Source organism: Amblyomma americanum, chromosome 11, assembly GCF_052857255.1.
Source record: "Amblyomma americanum isolate KBUSLIRL-KWMA chromosome 11, ASM5285725v1, whole genome shotgun sequence".
Lineage (NCBI taxonomy): Eukaryota > Metazoa > Arthropoda > Arachnida > Ixodida > Ixodidae > Amblyomma > Amblyomma americanum.
Genome location: NC_135507.1, coordinates 21,151,557 through 21,167,606, shown reverse-complemented (window position 1 = coordinate 21,167,606; position 16,050 = coordinate 21,151,557). Strand labels below are relative to the sequence as shown.

Below are 16,050 nucleotides of genomic sequence, written 5' to 3'. Positions count from 1 at the left end.
GGTAAGGTCTCGCACGTTTCCATTTTCTAAATCTGCCAAGCAACCTAGGATGAGACTACGCACTTCCCAGATAGCGCTAGAAGACGCCAGCTTTATGAACAAACGACACGGCGTAAAACTTGGCCGCTCGCCGGCAGCTATAAATTCTCGCTACGCGGATGCGCGTTTTCGATCGCGGCATTCTGCCTCGGCGCCCATGGTCACCACTTTGGGCAGAATCGTTCTCTTTGCTGATAATGACAATTCTTAAGAGGATGATTGGCAGGTTTTTAGGTGAAAGAACAAAGCTACAGCTACCAATCCAATCGGTGTTAAACAGACTGCTATAATTAAGCTAACCTCACCAGTACAACTAGGTGCACTTCCCGAACACTGGTTGCACGGAGCCATTAATGCATTTTCACTCAGGCTTTCAAGTACGGCCTCTTGAATAATAATAATAATAATTGGTTTTTTTTTTGGAAAGGAAATGGCGCAGTATCTGTCTCATATATCGTTGGACACCTGAACCGCGCCGTTAGGGAAGGGATAAGGGAGGGAGTGAAAGAAGAAAGGAAGAAGGAGGTGCTGTAGTGGAGGGCTCCGGAATCACCTCTTGAACGAAGCAATCAGTTTGCAGTAGACATATCGCACGCATGCCAGGGACCATCTTCTCGGACTACGGTCTCTCTTAATTTCTGGAAAGGCGACACCTATACAGGCTTATGAAACCATTCGCCCCGGCCAGTTCCGCGGTGTCAAATATCGCCAACAGGTTAACAAGCGAACGACTCATGGCCAGCCTCGCGCGCTAGTCATGCAAGATAACGCCAGGCCCACGGGTAAGAATGAAGCAGCTCTCATCACGTTTGCGAGCGCCAGACGTTCGCGCAAGATCCATCTATACAGCATACTCCTGCCGGTATCACCTTATCACCAGAAATCTGTCATATGTGAGACCTGTCACAAAATCGGGACAGGACAAATTTGTGTCCACTAGTCGACCAACATCAATGCTCGCTCTGCGGTCACCCCGCAAGATGGCAACCTCGAGGTTTGTCCGACAGAACCGCTATACCGTAGTTGCAGAGGCCGCCACGTAGCCACAGACTCGAAGCGCCCTGCGACAGGCTACCAAAACCCCGAGGAACGGCATCCTCCGCTGCATCCGAGTATCGCGACGAAATGAGCGCAAGCAACAAGCCGGGCTTGTACTGTACGTGGCAACCATATGTTGTCGACGACTGCGGACAAGGTCCCTGCCTGTACACAGCAATCAACCTTGGAGGCAGTTGTGCTTGTTAATGAGTTATGCAGCCATCGCTGACATCATTTGACTTCCTCCTTTTGTAATGTTCTTTGATACTGATGTTTTTGTTGTTGCTTATTTGCCGGCCCGAAAGACGCGGGTTCAATCCCGGCCGCCGCGGTCGAATTTCGATGGAGGCGAAATTCTAGAGGCCCGTGTGCTGTGCGATGTCAGTGCACGTAAAAGAACCCCAGGTGGTCGAAATTTCCGGAGCCCTTCACTACGGCGTCCCTCATAGCCTGAGTTGCTTTGGGACGTTAAACCCCTATAAAAAGAAAGGAAAAGATGATGTTGCTTATTTTGCTTCAACCTGCCACTGTTTATTTGTGCTTTGCCATTTTATTGTGTTTTATAGTTTGCTCTTCTCCCACCCTGCTAAAATTCCCAGAATGTGAGGTTGCAGTATCTATATAAATAATAAATATAACAAATCACAACGACCATCCAAAACTAAGGGGGACTAAGCTAGTTCTGGAAGGGCAGTAGTAGTACGCTCCTCGTGCCGGTTCCCATTCCCAGCAGGACACATGGGGCTCTACGAGTTAAAAGGCGTCCTCAATTCGTGTGTAAATCGGTTCCGCTCTGGAAATTAGACTGTCACGCCGTTCACAAACTTCCGACTTGTAGCATAGCGCGTATACTGCTACCGCTTACCGCGCGTCCTGGGCCTGCCACGTGCGCACGCGCTGATTGGTCCCGCCTCGGGATCAATCTCTAAATACGTTTTCAGTCTTGCACGTCTAACACCTTATGTCACCTGCCTGCTTTTGAGCCACCGATCTTCCAACCGCTTTTTGCTAACTTCTACCGCAGATTTATTTACATGACCCTAGGACCTCAGGGAGAGTGACTATGCCTGTATCGACATACGGATGGATACCATGACATTCGAGCATGATGTGTTCAGGCCCTGTTGGCAGGAACGCAGCGCCATCTGGCACCGAAGGGCGATCTGCGTATGCGCAGTTGCGGGCACGGCACGCGCGGTCGCTGTATATGAGGATGTCCGTAGAACGGTCTGCACTTCGGTTTGTTGTTAGTCGGTCAGGCCGCACATGAGTGCGGGAGGGCGGAGGCCGGTTTTTTTTTCGAGTTCGTGCTTATTCCATTGAGTTGCGTACACGCCAGGATGACATCACTGATGTTGGGGGGGGGGGGGGGGATGCGTCAACTTACCTTTGGAGTCAACTTTGGTCAACTTATACGTGGCTTCAAACGGTAATCGCAAAGTTCGTCCAGTTTCCCGCAACTAAATGTTTTGCCCGGATCCCCCCCCCCTTTTTTTTTTGCGGTGCTTGCACCTGGTTAATTCGAATAGTTCTGCGGTCTCCCGACTTAGAATTACCGGAGTTCTACTGCATTTATACGAAGCAGGCATACAACAGCGCAGCGGCTCGATAAATTTCATATTTCTGGAATCTGTGCAATGGACGATAGTTTTGGGAGCTTTAACACATGGCCCTTGCACTGCATTTGCCGACATGTCACATCAGAGAACACTGCTTTTACGCTAGTATTTTCCAGTTAAGGCAACGTTTAACAAGGTGCACTTTACACTGTCATTCTGCACGAGACTTGCATAACACAGAATCCTCATTAATAGAAATGTAGCATCTCCAGTTCAAGATGCTATTGGGATACGATCACCGCGCTGTGCACATACGGAATTCTCGACAATACGTATAGTATGCTAGAGAATCTCCATGGTGTGCTGCTATTGGGAGACAATAAACGTGCTCTGTGATACCATTAAATGTAAATTGACCTGTTTTCACAGGCACATTTCACATGCATTTTTCACTCCAGCCTTCATGAGACGCTGGCGAATAGGCTGCTGCAGACCGAATGACCGCTACATTAAGCTACGGGTATCCTCTCCCCCCCCCCCCCTTTTTTTTTTGGCGGAGTGAATGAAGACTGTGCATGCTCAGCTTTACTGCGCAGCATAATGCAGTCTGAATGGAGCGTATATGATCGAAGTGTTCTTGCAGGGTTCGAGACTGAAGCGAAACTCCCGCTGTCCCTTCGTCATGAACCTTGGGACGAGGCAAATATTTGCATGTTCACGTTTTCTCCGCACTGCATATAGGCACTACCATCTTCACCTGGAGCTGCTCTAGACACTTGGTACATATGACACAACTTTCAAGGCAAAATGTTTGTGGTCTTCCGAAGCACTAAGCCAAATTGAGAACGCAAACCGCTTTCGACAACTAATTTAAGATGTCGGTCGCGGCCTTCCCAAGCTTCTGAAGCGGCGCACAGTGCTTTCACATTCGCAAATAATTCGCATGACCGCGTCTTCAGCTATAGGCGGTTGGCAAAAACTGGCCGCGTTGCACGCTAGAATCTCGGCAAACATCACACAATACAATTACGTAGAGGATCACACTTATCTTCGGGCGAAGATGGAAACGAATGGAATGGCCAAGGCTCTTGGAATGGCGCGCATGTCCCAAGCGCACAACTTGCGAAGCAGCTTCGATGTAGTCATCGTCAGTTGTCGTTTACATACATTTCTACACACGTATCCTAACTGGCTGTAGCACGCATAAGCGATGTACACCAGGAAAAAAAAATAATTGCTAATTCTTCATACAAATAACAAAGTGTAAAACATGCAGAAGGAGTTTCCTTCGTCCTTGCAACATCTAGTTCCTTTAACGACAAGCAGAAATTATGGATATAAACAGGAAAAAAGGTGTAGTTGGAAGCACAACAGCTCGCCAGCCGCTGAAACAACGAGCTGTCTTAGAAGGCGAGCTGCCCCACGACCTCAGCCTGCGAGGTAGCCGTAAAGCGGGGTTGCGCTGAAGACTTCGGCTTCGGTCGCAACCCGAACTGCATGGTCTCGAGGTTGCCGACCACATTGACTGGCGCGAGCAACGCCTGACGCCTGGGGCTTTTGAGGCCTCTACGACGTGAAACCGCGATGGCCTCTGGCGCATCCAGGAGACACGGACATCGCGCAGGCGACGTCGACTTGGCCGCACCGACGTCACTAGACGCCATATCCAGCGGTTCGTGACGTCCGCAGTGCGTCGCAGCCGAGGGCGGGGGCTGTTCGCAGACGTGACGGGAGGCGGGTGACCCGCAGGTCGAGGCCTCCGGGCTTCGCCGATCAAGGGCCACGACTTCCGTCCTTGGTGCAGCCTCGTTCTGGCTAGACGTACCAGGTGCACCGGGTGCCATGCTCGCCGGTGGCACTGGAGGTAAACAATGTCCCGTTAACCTTGTACTTATTTCTACTGGGACTAGATTGTCAAGACGCGCATCATCAGTCGTCTATAATCAGCGTCAAGCAAACATTTTAGTTGCGTTAGCATTAGAACTTGCTCCATTAGGGCAAAAAGTGCCCGGAGTTGGAGGCAGCGTGTGAAGCCTCAGGGGAGAGGAGACAAAATAGATAGAGAGAAAGGGCAAGAAAGGGAGAATTGAAAAGAGGGTGAAAGGAAGGGTGGCGAGAGAATGGCGGTCTCCAATCAGTGTCCAGCTGTAAGGCGAGCGGGTCACGCGAGAGGGGGTACGGCGCGTAACACGGTGATTAATGGACTGAACCACGGCACACGTCACCGTCATGGGGGAAGGCTAATGCTAATGCATACACTTGTATACCCCAATGATCGTCTCCGACTTATCTTACTCTTGTTATTGTCGAACAAGTGCACTTTAAAGTTGTTTTTCCCGGGATGGTTTCCCACCCCTAGCACAAGAGTAGAAACGCTTTCTGATCACCACCACCTGCCCTGAACAGAGACCTCCTTTCGAGGCACCTATGGAGCGGTCATGTCCTACTACAAGGAGTTTGATATACTTTTATCTAGTCACTTTTTGAATGGCATATATCTATCGAAGGCCGTGTACGCCTCTTTTATCAGCTACCTCACGAGGGAACAGTAATTATAACCTTTGACGTATATGACACCTTGGCGCGCAACAGCTCATGGCGTTGTGATAAACAGTGCTAACCTTAAGGCCAATGAATCAACCTCGCGGTGACATGTAGACGCAACAAAGTAAATTAATCCAGAATTCATCCAATGAGTTGACCCAGCATGGTGACTCAGTGGTTACAGCTCTCGGCTACTGAGCCGGAGTACCCCGGGGTCGAACCCGACCGCGGTGGCCGCGTTTCGATGGAGGCGACACGCTAAAGGCGCCCGTGTGCTGTGCGATGTCAGTGCACGTTAAAGATCTCCAGGTGGTCTAAATAATTCCGGAGCACTCCACTATACGGCGCCTCTTAAAACAGTTACTTGGCGCTCTCCTTTCCTCAAAAACAAAAATTGCCAGTGGCTTAACTTGGCTAACCCTGTAATTCAGCGAAAAGCAAGCACGCTTGCTAAGCGTCTGAGGCTCGTCCATGGCAGCTCCGCTACACGCTCGCAACAGCCGTTCTATATAGGTATACCGACACGACCACGTGGCTATGACGTGGTATCACATGGTCTTACGACACCCCCATCGGATATCATCACGTGGTTTCACATCACCCCGTCGGATGTTCTTAAGGTCAACCCAAAGGTCACCCAATGTCAAAAGTCAACTAAATGTCACGCGGGTCAAGGTCAGGGCTGAAGGGTTCGACACCATAACTGTACCACATATGGTCATATACGGCTAACTTGGTTGGGATGAAGGTCGCTCAAGGTGAATCTCCGGCCTACGCGACGGCTGCTTTACCTATAGCTAGTGAAGCTTTTCGCTTCAGAAATGCAACTAGCATACCCTTCAACGAGGTGGTCGCGCAGCGACTGGAAGACGTCCATTGCTCTGTCTGGCCAGCGGACGGGAGGCGATCAGTTGTTCTTGAGGCGAAGCTCGACTGCGTGACCCGGCTCGACTGCTGCCAGGTGTTCGGCGGCTGCGGTTCCTCGCAGTTGTCAGCTGTGCGCGTGCCCTCGGTCCCGGGCTCCGGCGGCGTGTCTGGGTCCGACCCAGTCACAGTGCTGCGACGCAGCTGCATCGTGGCCGTCTCGATGGCCGCCCGCTCGTCGCGGCTGTTGTCCTGGCTGCTCTCCATGGGCTCGAGGCGGCCGAACTGTTGCACGATGGCCGAGCCCACCGAGTCGCTGTAGATGTTCACGGTCGTGCGGAAACGGTCGCTGCGCAGGTGACGCAGACGGGAGCTGTTGTCGCTGTTGTGTTGAGTTTGATATGGCGCATAAGCTGCCAAAGCTATTCATGCACAGAACACAGGGTTAACTGACTGTTGTCCTGACGGGTTCATTTATTTTTAATGCTAGTTTAATAATAATAATTGTTTTTTTGGGGAAAGGAAATGGCGCAGTATCTGTCTCATATCATCGGACACCTGAACCGCGCCATAAAGGAAGAGGGAAGGAGGCAGTGAAAGAAGAAAGGAAGAAAGAGGTGCCGTAGTGGAGGGCTCCGGGATAATTTCGACCACCTGGGGATCTTTAACGTGCACTGACATCGCACAGCACACGGGCGCCTTAGCGTTTTTTCCTCAAAGGCGCCCGTGTGCTGTGCGATGTCAGTGCACGTTAAAGATCCCCAGGTGGTCGAAATTATCCCGGAGCCCTCCACTACGGCACCTCTTTCTTCCTTTCTTCTTTCACTCCTTCCTCCTTCCTTTATGGCGCGGTTCAGGTGTCAGTTTGTAATTAACGTTTCCTTACTTTAGGAACCTAACAATTCGCGATAAGTCTTGCGTTTTAGTGACAGTGGAAGCGGCAGAGAAACAGGTTCAAAACAGCCCTGAGAGAAGGCGTTTCGTCAACTCCCTTGTGTGATAAATAGGTTTAAACCACGCAAGCACTCGGACACGGCCCGTTCCCTTCAAACGGTGTATGCAGTGTCAACGTACACGGCCCAGTCGAGAGCGAAGACGAGGCTGATGTCTCGGCTGGACACCTGCAGTGCCATGAGGATCATGAGCACGGTGAGCACGCTGCTGTTCGGGATGCTCGCCGCGCCCAGGCTGGCCAGCACCACTGTAGCGCTGCGAAACACCGCCAGGGAGCAGGTCATACCTTCGCGGACCGGAAGTTAGCAAAGTCGCGCGTAAAATATAAAAAAAAGTTCTCAGGCCACTTTATACGTATAGGGGTCTTGAGCAACTGCAAAGCTGCTCTCAAATCTCAGACACTCTGAGTGAACAGGCCAATCCGATACTCTCCACAAAAGGCCACACGGAGACATATTTCCTGCCATATAGATGGTGAATTTGTGCGCCGGGCTTCATGCAAGTAGAGTGTGCTGTCCAGTTTCTTCGGCGTTAATAATAATAATAATAATAATAGTCGGTTTTGGGGAAAAGGAAATGGCTCAGTGTCAGTCTCATATATCGTTGGACACCTGAACCGTGCCGTAAGGTAAGGGATAAAGGAGGGAGTGAAAGAGGACAGGAAGAGAGAGGTGCCGCAGTGGAGGGCTCCGGAATAATTTCGACCACCTGGGGATCTTTAACGTGCACTGGCATCGCACATTACACGGGCGCCTTAGCATTTTGCCTCCATAAAAACGCAGCCGCCGCGGTCGGGTTCGAACCCGGGAACTCCGGATCAGTAGCCGAGCGCCCTAACCACTTCGGCGTTCGCAGGGCGCGAACTTCTGCGTTTCGTTCTGTACGTATATATAGAACAACTGAGCCTCTGCTATGTGCAGGCGGAAAACTATAGCTTGGACACTCGCCGCCTAAGGGCCGATAAAAGTACGCCCTCCGACGTCCTCCGCCTGGGCCCTCTCCCCTTACCCGATGATGAGCAGCTCCTCGAGGCCCACTTCGAGTCCGTCCAGGCGGGCCAGTACGACGGCTGTGGCTGCGGCAACTAGCGCCGTGCCAGACATGCTGACGTTGGCGCCCACGGGGATTACGAATCGTACGATGCGGGGCTCCAGGCTGGCCAGTTCCTCGAGGGCCTCGATCGTGCCTGGCACACTGACGGTGCGAGACGCCGAGCGGAACGCCTTCATCGCCGGCGCAAGCGTGACGCGCAGGAAGTGGCGGGGGTCCTGCGGCAGAAAAATTGAAGAAAGAAAAAGGCACAGTAACTTTCTCGCTTCCTAAATCATCTGTTACGTTACAGCCATCGTTCGGCTGTTGAAACCAAAATGGCTGGAGAGAAACTTTTAATTATATATTATTCACCTAGCGCATACGAACTCCACATCGGCACTAATGTATGCTATATAGTCGGATGCAACTCACGAATAATAATAATAATAATTGGTTTTTGGTGGAAAGGAAATGGCGCAGTATCTGTCTCATATATCGTTGGACACCTGAACCGCGCCGTAAGGGAAGGGATAAAGGAGGGAGTGAAAGAAGAGAGGAACAAATAGGTCCGTAGTGGAGGGCTCCGGAATAATTTCGACCACCTGGGCAACTCACGAACGAAGCGGCTTTTCCCCGACAAAGGACGCCCTTCCAGCCAATGGCATCGGCCGATTCTCGTGAGTCTGCTAGCTTGACAATGCTGGGAGCTATGTTGGCACTGCAGGGAGGGGACTATCCCTGATCATGAAGGAGCGGCTATGGGCCTTTCATCTGCCCCTCCCTGCATTGTTACGTTAGCAGGCTCATAAGAATCGGCCGACGCCAATGGCCGGAAGGGGGTCCCTTCACGGGGAAAACACGCTTCAATATTGAGTTGTATCGGACTATGGTGTCTTGCGCACCATTCCAAAGGGGGAAAACACCGGTTGGCAGTTTACCATTGCAAGCACGAAATGTTCGAAAAAAGGGAAATTTTCATTTCATTTCCACCCGCCGCGGTGGCTCAGTGGTTAGGGCGCTCGACTACTGATCCGGAGTTCCCGGGTTCGAACCCGACCGCGGCGGCTGCGTTTTTATGGAGGAAAAACGGTAAGGCGCCCGTGTGCTGTGCGATGTCAGCGCGCGTTAAAGATCCCCAGGTGGTCGAAATTATTCCTTAGCCCTCCACCACGGCACCTCTTTATTCCTTTCTTCTTTCACTCCCTCCTTTATCCCTTCCCTTACGGCGCGGTTCAGGTGTCCAACGATGTATGAGACAGATACTGCGCCATTTCCTTTACCCCCCAAAAAAACCAATTATTATTATTTCATTTCACCTGCTCACGGTCCTACTAAGGCGTCCACTGACCCAGTGAGCCAGCTGCACTTACTACTCAGAGGCTTCACACACACGCATGTCTATAGGCACACACCTCAGAAACCCGAACAGTGCGGCTAGAAATGCTTTATACTAAAAACATCAAAAACTTTGGCGTCTCTGCTCCTTTAACTCGCATGCAAAGATCTCTTGCTCCGGACAGGCCGCCATTAGAAAGTAAACCTGGTAAAGTTTGCCGAGACAAGGCGGCTGCAGCTGGCATGGGACAGGGTTATCTGAAGAGGTACGAGAGAGGCTTTTGTCCTGCAGTGGATTTAGGCAGGTTAATGATGATGATGATGCTGCTGATATGCGAGCGTGTTACCTGGCGCGTGGCGAGCACGTAGAGCACGGGCAGCAGTCCCAGCCCGTAGGCGGCCAGTCCGGCAAGTATGACGTGGAAGAAGGACCGCACAGCGCCGTAGGCCCGGTCCATGTCTTTCACCTGAGTAAGTCGAGTGGCAACCAGGAAGAAGACGCCCACGGGAGAGAACCAGGCGGTCAGGTGGGACACGGTGACCGTGGCGTTGCTCAGGCCCACGAACAGGTTGAGCAGCGCGTCCGACTCGCTCACCGTCACCGAGAGCACGGCGCCCAGCATCACGGATACCGACAGAAGGCCCAGGACATTGGCGCGAGACTCGGAGACCGTCGTGAAGGGCGCTTCGTCTGCTGAAGCACCTCCCGGGGAGCACAAAGTTGGGGGAAAGTACCGAGGAGAGCGGTCAAATAGATGGAAGGCAGGGGAAAAAATCATGCTATAGTGCCTAGAATAGTCATGCAGTCGCGTCAAGACATGCTGCTGTTGTTGCTGCGACTGCAGCAAGAATGAAGAGGAAAGTGCACTGGCTTGCAGGCTGGCACAAGCTGAGCCACAATCGCTGCCACGTGCAGACAATAGGAAAGTTAAGAGATATGAGAGGAAAGACTGAAAGAAAGTTTAGCAACAGATACCCCCGGTGACAATGATCCCTCGCGACATGTGCGAAAGCCCCTAGACCCCAGCCCCGTAAGGTCACCTTCGCTAACGACCCATTTATAAACCGCGACTTTAGTTCTCGTTTCTCTGTTTTTCTAAAAAAAAAAACTTAATGGTTTTTGAGGAAAGGAAATAGCGTAAAGTAACTGTCTCACTTCTCGGTGGACACCACAAACACACAGTGAAGAAAAGGAGGAAGGTGGGAATGAAAGAAGGAGAGAGAGAAGAGAGGTGCCGTAGTGGAAGGCCGCGGCCGGATTCCAACACGGGTATCCTGCCTTAGCTCCGGCATTCTGGCGCTCAGTAGCCGAGCGCTCTATAACTGCCCGTTGTCTGTCTCAATTAAAAGGAGAGGGAAAGAAGCGCCAGGATAAGCGCCACCAGGCGAGGGATATTCAAAATAGAGGTTCATATACCACGAACGTCTCGGATTTAGCGCGCTTTCTTCACTGCCTGAAAAGCTACCTCAGCAAAAACTGCGCCACCTTGTGAGTATCTTGATGCTCTAAAGCTCTCGAAAATTTTGCGAGCTGATGGGGTTTAAAGACCTATGACGCAATTCTACCGCATTAAATTGTAAAGAGCACACTTGTTTGTTTTAAGCGCACTGTAAATGCTGCTCTATAGTTCCATTCCCTAAGCATGCAGCATCTTTTGCAGAGAAAGCTGTTCTAGCTTTGGTTTAACCATATAGCTCTGCATTCTGCCATGTAATCTGCAGCAGCAGCCGTAAGAAGTTACTTAGTGAATTAATCGAATTTATATTAATGAATGCAGTTTAATTTTATTGATTTGAATGGGTGGCAAAGTGGAGGGAGTGACATCTTCCTCTTCGTGTTTAGGGGAAAGGAGGAAGAGGGCAAGTTCGAGAGGGAAAGGGAGAGGGTGGAAGACGACGGATGGCCCGATCAGATTTCTTTAATTCGCATAAGCACGGCTGAGCTTTCTCTTACGGCTAGCGACGTAAATCCACGGCCAAATGAAGGCCGAAATGGCTAAAACAAAGCTATAGCAGCTGTCGCTGATTAATGCGCTAAGCAAGCTCAGCTATACAAATTTTCGCTTATTAGTAGCCCTTTGCGCAGTGAGGACCCCCAAGATTTACTCACCTGTCACGTTTTGCGGAACTGTGACCGTCTGCAATCAAAGAGAAAACGAGGCTTTTACAGTGGCAGTACGGCGTCAGAATCAGATATAGGTATTCGTGCGCTGGCGTCAGCGTCAGGTTTTCAAGTCATCCACACTGGCGTTGATCCTGTTTACTGAGCAGCATTTCCTCTCGCAATACTTCAGGAGTTACAAAAAAATTATGCTGTTCAAATTATTCAAGTTTAGCACCGTGCGGAAGTTCGAAGAGAAAAATGATTAGCAGTCGCGTGCAAGCACATATGCTTTGCCCGCTGAAGTATAATCGTGCTGGAAAAGAAGTGCATATGACCACGTTGTACGCGGGGTATCACACTAAGTGAAAACAAACTGTCGTACTTAGTATAGATGACCAAGGACCCCGGAACAGGGGGGGGGGGGGGGGGGGCAAGGGGGTGGTCGCCCCCCCCCCCCCCTCAACATTTTGATACTCTGCGATTGATACTCTGCGAATTTTTTAAAAAAGCTAGGTTATATTTAGCTGGGACATGTCATATTTTTTATGTTTCCATGACTTCGTCATACACCGAAGTCGCCTATAGTTGCGAGATCATACGCATTCGCAACCGTCACAACCACACGCTTTTCCAGCCCTGATTGCAATTCGCTTACTGTTTGGAGGCAAGCGGCGAGGTAGTTATCGGGGAAGAGGTTTCTGAAAAGTAAATGGACACCGAATGAGTTGAGCTTCACATCGGTCCGCAAGAAAAAGCGCATTCACAGAGCAGCAACGTGGAAAAGAAAAATCCGAACGAAGTATGTACACACCTGCGCGAACAAATCTGTGTCTCGCCAGCGGCAGGCAACTGGGCTTTCCAGTTCGCTTGTCCATTTGGTTTCAGTTTTGTATTTGGAACATATTGGAATGCGCTCGTCTACTGAGCCAGAGTACCCCGGGTTCGAACCAGACCGCGGCGGCCGCGTTTCGCCTCCATCGAAACGCAAAAGCGCCCGTGTGCTGTGCGATGCCAGTGCACGTTTAAGATCCCCAGGTGGTCGAAGTTAATCCGGAGACCTCCACTACTGCACCTCCCGTTCTCGCTGCGATTTTCTGTAGTCTGCGAGTACACACACAGACACGCCGCAAGCATGTCTCGTAATGGAACTAGTGATGCTATCGCATTAAAAGCAGTCACCAAAGTCTTGAAAACGCCGCACACCACTATCTGCGCCTATGCAACACAACGACAATCGCGCAACAAAACAAAAGTCAGGAATAAATAAAAAACAAAAATAATTCGCAGCAAGAGTCACTCAAGAATTTACGGCTGCTTCCGAAGAAGTTGTTCACGAGACTGTGCCCTTAACTTAAATTCGTTGTCCCTAACGGACACATTTATTGTTCTCGAAATGGTACCAAAATGATCATTTAGTACCCGTGCTTCCATCTGTCGGGAATAACAGCAAGCTTATGACGAGCCTGGCTCGTTCAAGTCTGCTAGGGGGTTAAAAGAAGTGATGTGGGGTAACTTATCTATATTGTAGCAAACAAAGCTACAATACGAAACTAAATAGTTTTGTTTCAGCGAGCAAACAGCCGGAGAAATGAAAATACAACGTGCTTTCAGCGCCGATATGCGCATACTACCTGAGCAGGTCGAGGAATCCATCGACGTGGGTGAGCCGTTGGCGTCGCCAGCAGCCCTCTCGCTGGGGGCCCAGGAACAGAGCCACGCCGATGCCGATGGTCGACGCCATGACTGCGCGTGGCATCAAGAATATAAGCCGAGAAATAGGAGCAACAAATTTGCCTGGCAAGGAAGGCATTACCGGCGTTTTATCACACATCAATATAACTAGCGGCTTAAGGCCACGAAATCTTCCACTAGTCTAGCACCTCTGGTGTCCCGAGGTCCCAGAGGGGTGTAGTCTGCGCCATATGAAGCAACTGAACGAGATTCCGCTCGGTGCTCCACCTTATTCGGCAAGTGGATTTAACTGGGTTCAACTCCGCCTGACTCCGAGCAACCCCTGGATACGTGTAATTTCCCTTCAGTCCAGTTTGTTACCGTAAAAGACCATCAGTTACGTGCCCTGCCAATTATATGCATGTCTCTTTCGTGCACATCTTCCTCTCTTCACTTCCGCTTTGATATTCTAACTCGAGTTCCTTCTCTAATCCACGCAATTATCTGTCTCATATGCCCCTGTTCTCTTCGTTTGGGCGAGTGAATGAATGAATAAAACTTTACTTATGAGCAAAAAGAAATAGTAAGTGGAGTCCTTAGTCCAGGACCCCATTGGAGATGGCCCGCCTGCTTCGCCCGTTGCACCAGTACTTTCTGGCCCTCACTTCCACCTTGATCCCTTTCCGCGCGGCGCGGTTGAGGTGTCCACCGAGAAGTGGGAAAGTTATACTGAGCTCTTTCCTTTACCGATAACCAGTGTTCTTTTTCGTTTCCTGGTGACAGGTCACTGCGTTGTTGACAATTTAACTTCACACCTTTCCAATGGCTTCCAGCAGGGTCTGCTGGTAAGGAAGCTCTCATAAGGAAGCTAGCGAAGTGAAACGCAATCAAAGCCCAGTTTGATGTCCCCTGGAATGTCCCGGCAAAGCACGCCAAGCAGAAGAGGCGAGTGCCTGCGGAAGTTCTCACACACATACCAGTGGCGACGACGAAGTATAACATGGCGATCAGGCCGATGTTCCCCGCCAGCAGGATGTCGACGCTGCCCAGGCCGGCCACGATGCTGGACGTCACCACGGGCATGGCCAGGCACTCGAGCATGCGCATGTACAGCTCTCCGGGGAAGTCCATCAGCTTAAGTAGGCGCCCAGACACGCCGTGGTGACGGATGTGCCAGCCCAGCGCCATGCCCCCGGCCGCCGCGCCCACCAGGCACAGGTTGAGGGAGTTCTCTGACATGCGGAAGGAGAAGCGGCGACGACGGCCCTCGTCGGAGCTGCAGGCGGTCCTACCACCTGCGCCAGCCTTGGCTTCCACCTGCAACGGTTTAAATGCGCTGCAATTAAATCGTGCTTTTATTCAGGAACAGAGGATTTTGTAATCGGTATACTTGCCATGGTGATGACTTGCTTCCGGCTGCTGGTCGAGCGTTCTTCTTCTTCTAGGTCATGGCTCGCGCTCTTCGCGTGCCGCCCAGCACGTGCACTGTTGTGCCATTGAATACAACCATGCACCTGTTAAGGAGTGCGAATGTTAATAAAGAAGTAGTATTGACTCAGATGCCAAGGGCACAACAAGAAATGTGTGTGGGGCTCGGAACGTTCATCGCCCGAGAACATCATCACTGACTTGACGCACCAAATTATGGGGCGGCGCTAGCCATTGCATGCCATGGTGGAAGATGGGGGCAATTCTGTCAGATCTGACTGGCAACTTCGGTGCCTGGACCTCCGATTTTTGTGGTCTGTGCGAATTTTGATATTATTTTGCAGCAGCACCGCCGGCCTTACACAGCAGACGACGACGAAGCGCAGCTGAGCTTAGCTCGAGTCTCTCGTGGGTGTCAGGTGGTTCCTGTCGGTCATAAAGGCAAAAAGAACGCTCGCCCGGTGGAGGCCGAAAATACATCGTCTAGGCGGGTCTGCCGTCGTCTTTATTTTTCAGGCGTTACAATTTTTATGGCGCCTATTCTTTACTGTGCCTTATTTGATAGCTGCTCAATACTCGGCAAAGACCCCATAGTGGATGCGAACCACTGTATTTTTGAAGCGAGCGACCACAGGAGAAACTGTTCATGCCTGTAGCACATGTACAGGTTTTTCTGTCCCGTGCCCCCACCTGATCTTCCCTAAAGGGCAGTTTCGGAAGGTATCATATCCATTAATACAGGCCACAGCCTTTTCAACATGCAGAACTGTCGCACCAGCTGGCGGATTTTCCGCATTGGCATGCTTTACGGACGCTTTCCGAAAGAGCATCTGTGATGTAAACATATCGTTTCCTACGTAGGGCTTTCGTTCAGGCAGCATTGCAGCGTTGCCATAATGGTTCCAGCTTCGCCTCATATGCGGGAGGTGCCGGGTTCGATACATGCTCTTGCTGGATACCTGCCGGGTTCAAACTGTTCAAATGTGTACAGCATGTTCCCTGACCTAATGCTGGGCCTTCCTGACGTACAATTATTGGGGAAGTAGGTATTTAATCCCACCTCACGCAGACCAAACACTATCTATGGCACCCCTTTTGCAAGCCGCCAAGTTCACTTTATTGCCGTCGATGTAGATGCCCCTCCGCTCCCTCAGTCAGCCCTAGGGGGCCCCCAAGGGAGAGGGGTTTCGCAAAGCGTCCCGTCCGTGCCGGAGTGATTGCTCGTGCGGCCTGAAAGAAACCTTGCAAGCCGCCCTTATCCAGCCGAGTCCTATTTTTGAATTTGGCGCTTTGAAAGCGAACGCAGCGCATACAAGCGAGACTTTACGGAGCCAACAAATTGCTTAAACTGCATAAAACAGCATAAGACTTGAATAATGCCGCGCAATACTTAAAAATGTTATATTCCTCTATATTTAAACTTGCAGTAATTCTTTAATTTGTTTGATGCTAGCAGAAGAACTACAATTCGCATGTGTTCGT

The 16,050-nt window shown here is 50.9% G+C and overlaps 1 protein-coding gene across 1 annotated transcript; it reads right to left on the bottom strand.

The window, feature by feature from the left end:
* Positions 1-4,039: 4,039 nt before the first annotated feature.
* Positions 4,040-15,370, bottom strand: LOC144110964 (excitatory amino acid transporter 3-like). Its single transcript, XM_077644037.1, has 10 exons — positions 15,344-15,370; positions 14,118-14,457; positions 13,101-13,212; positions 12,125-12,167; positions 11,476-11,503; positions 9,713-10,068; positions 8,007-8,266; positions 7,119-7,253; positions 6,017-6,393; positions 4,040-4,494 (listed from the first exon to the last, which is right to left on the bottom strand). Exons 1-10 carry the CDS (start codon positions 15,368-15,370, stop codon positions 4,040-4,042), a joined length of 2,133 nt encoding a protein of 710 aa, XP_077500163.1.
* Between the last annotated feature and the right edge of the window lie 680 nt (positions 15,371-16,050).

Coding starts and splice junctions, on each gene's coding strand:
- LOC144110964 (XM_077644037.1), bottom strand. CDS start 15,370: ATGCCAATGCGGAAAATCCGCCAGCTG. Junction 8,267..9,712: donor ACGTGCTCGCCACGCGCCAG/GTAACACGCTCG, acceptor TTTCTGCCGCAG/GACCCCCGCCACTTCCTGCG. Junction 7,254..8,006: donor GAGGAGCTGCTCATCATCGG/GTAAGGGGAGAG, acceptor GGTGTTTCGCAG/CGCTACAGTGGTGCTGGCCA.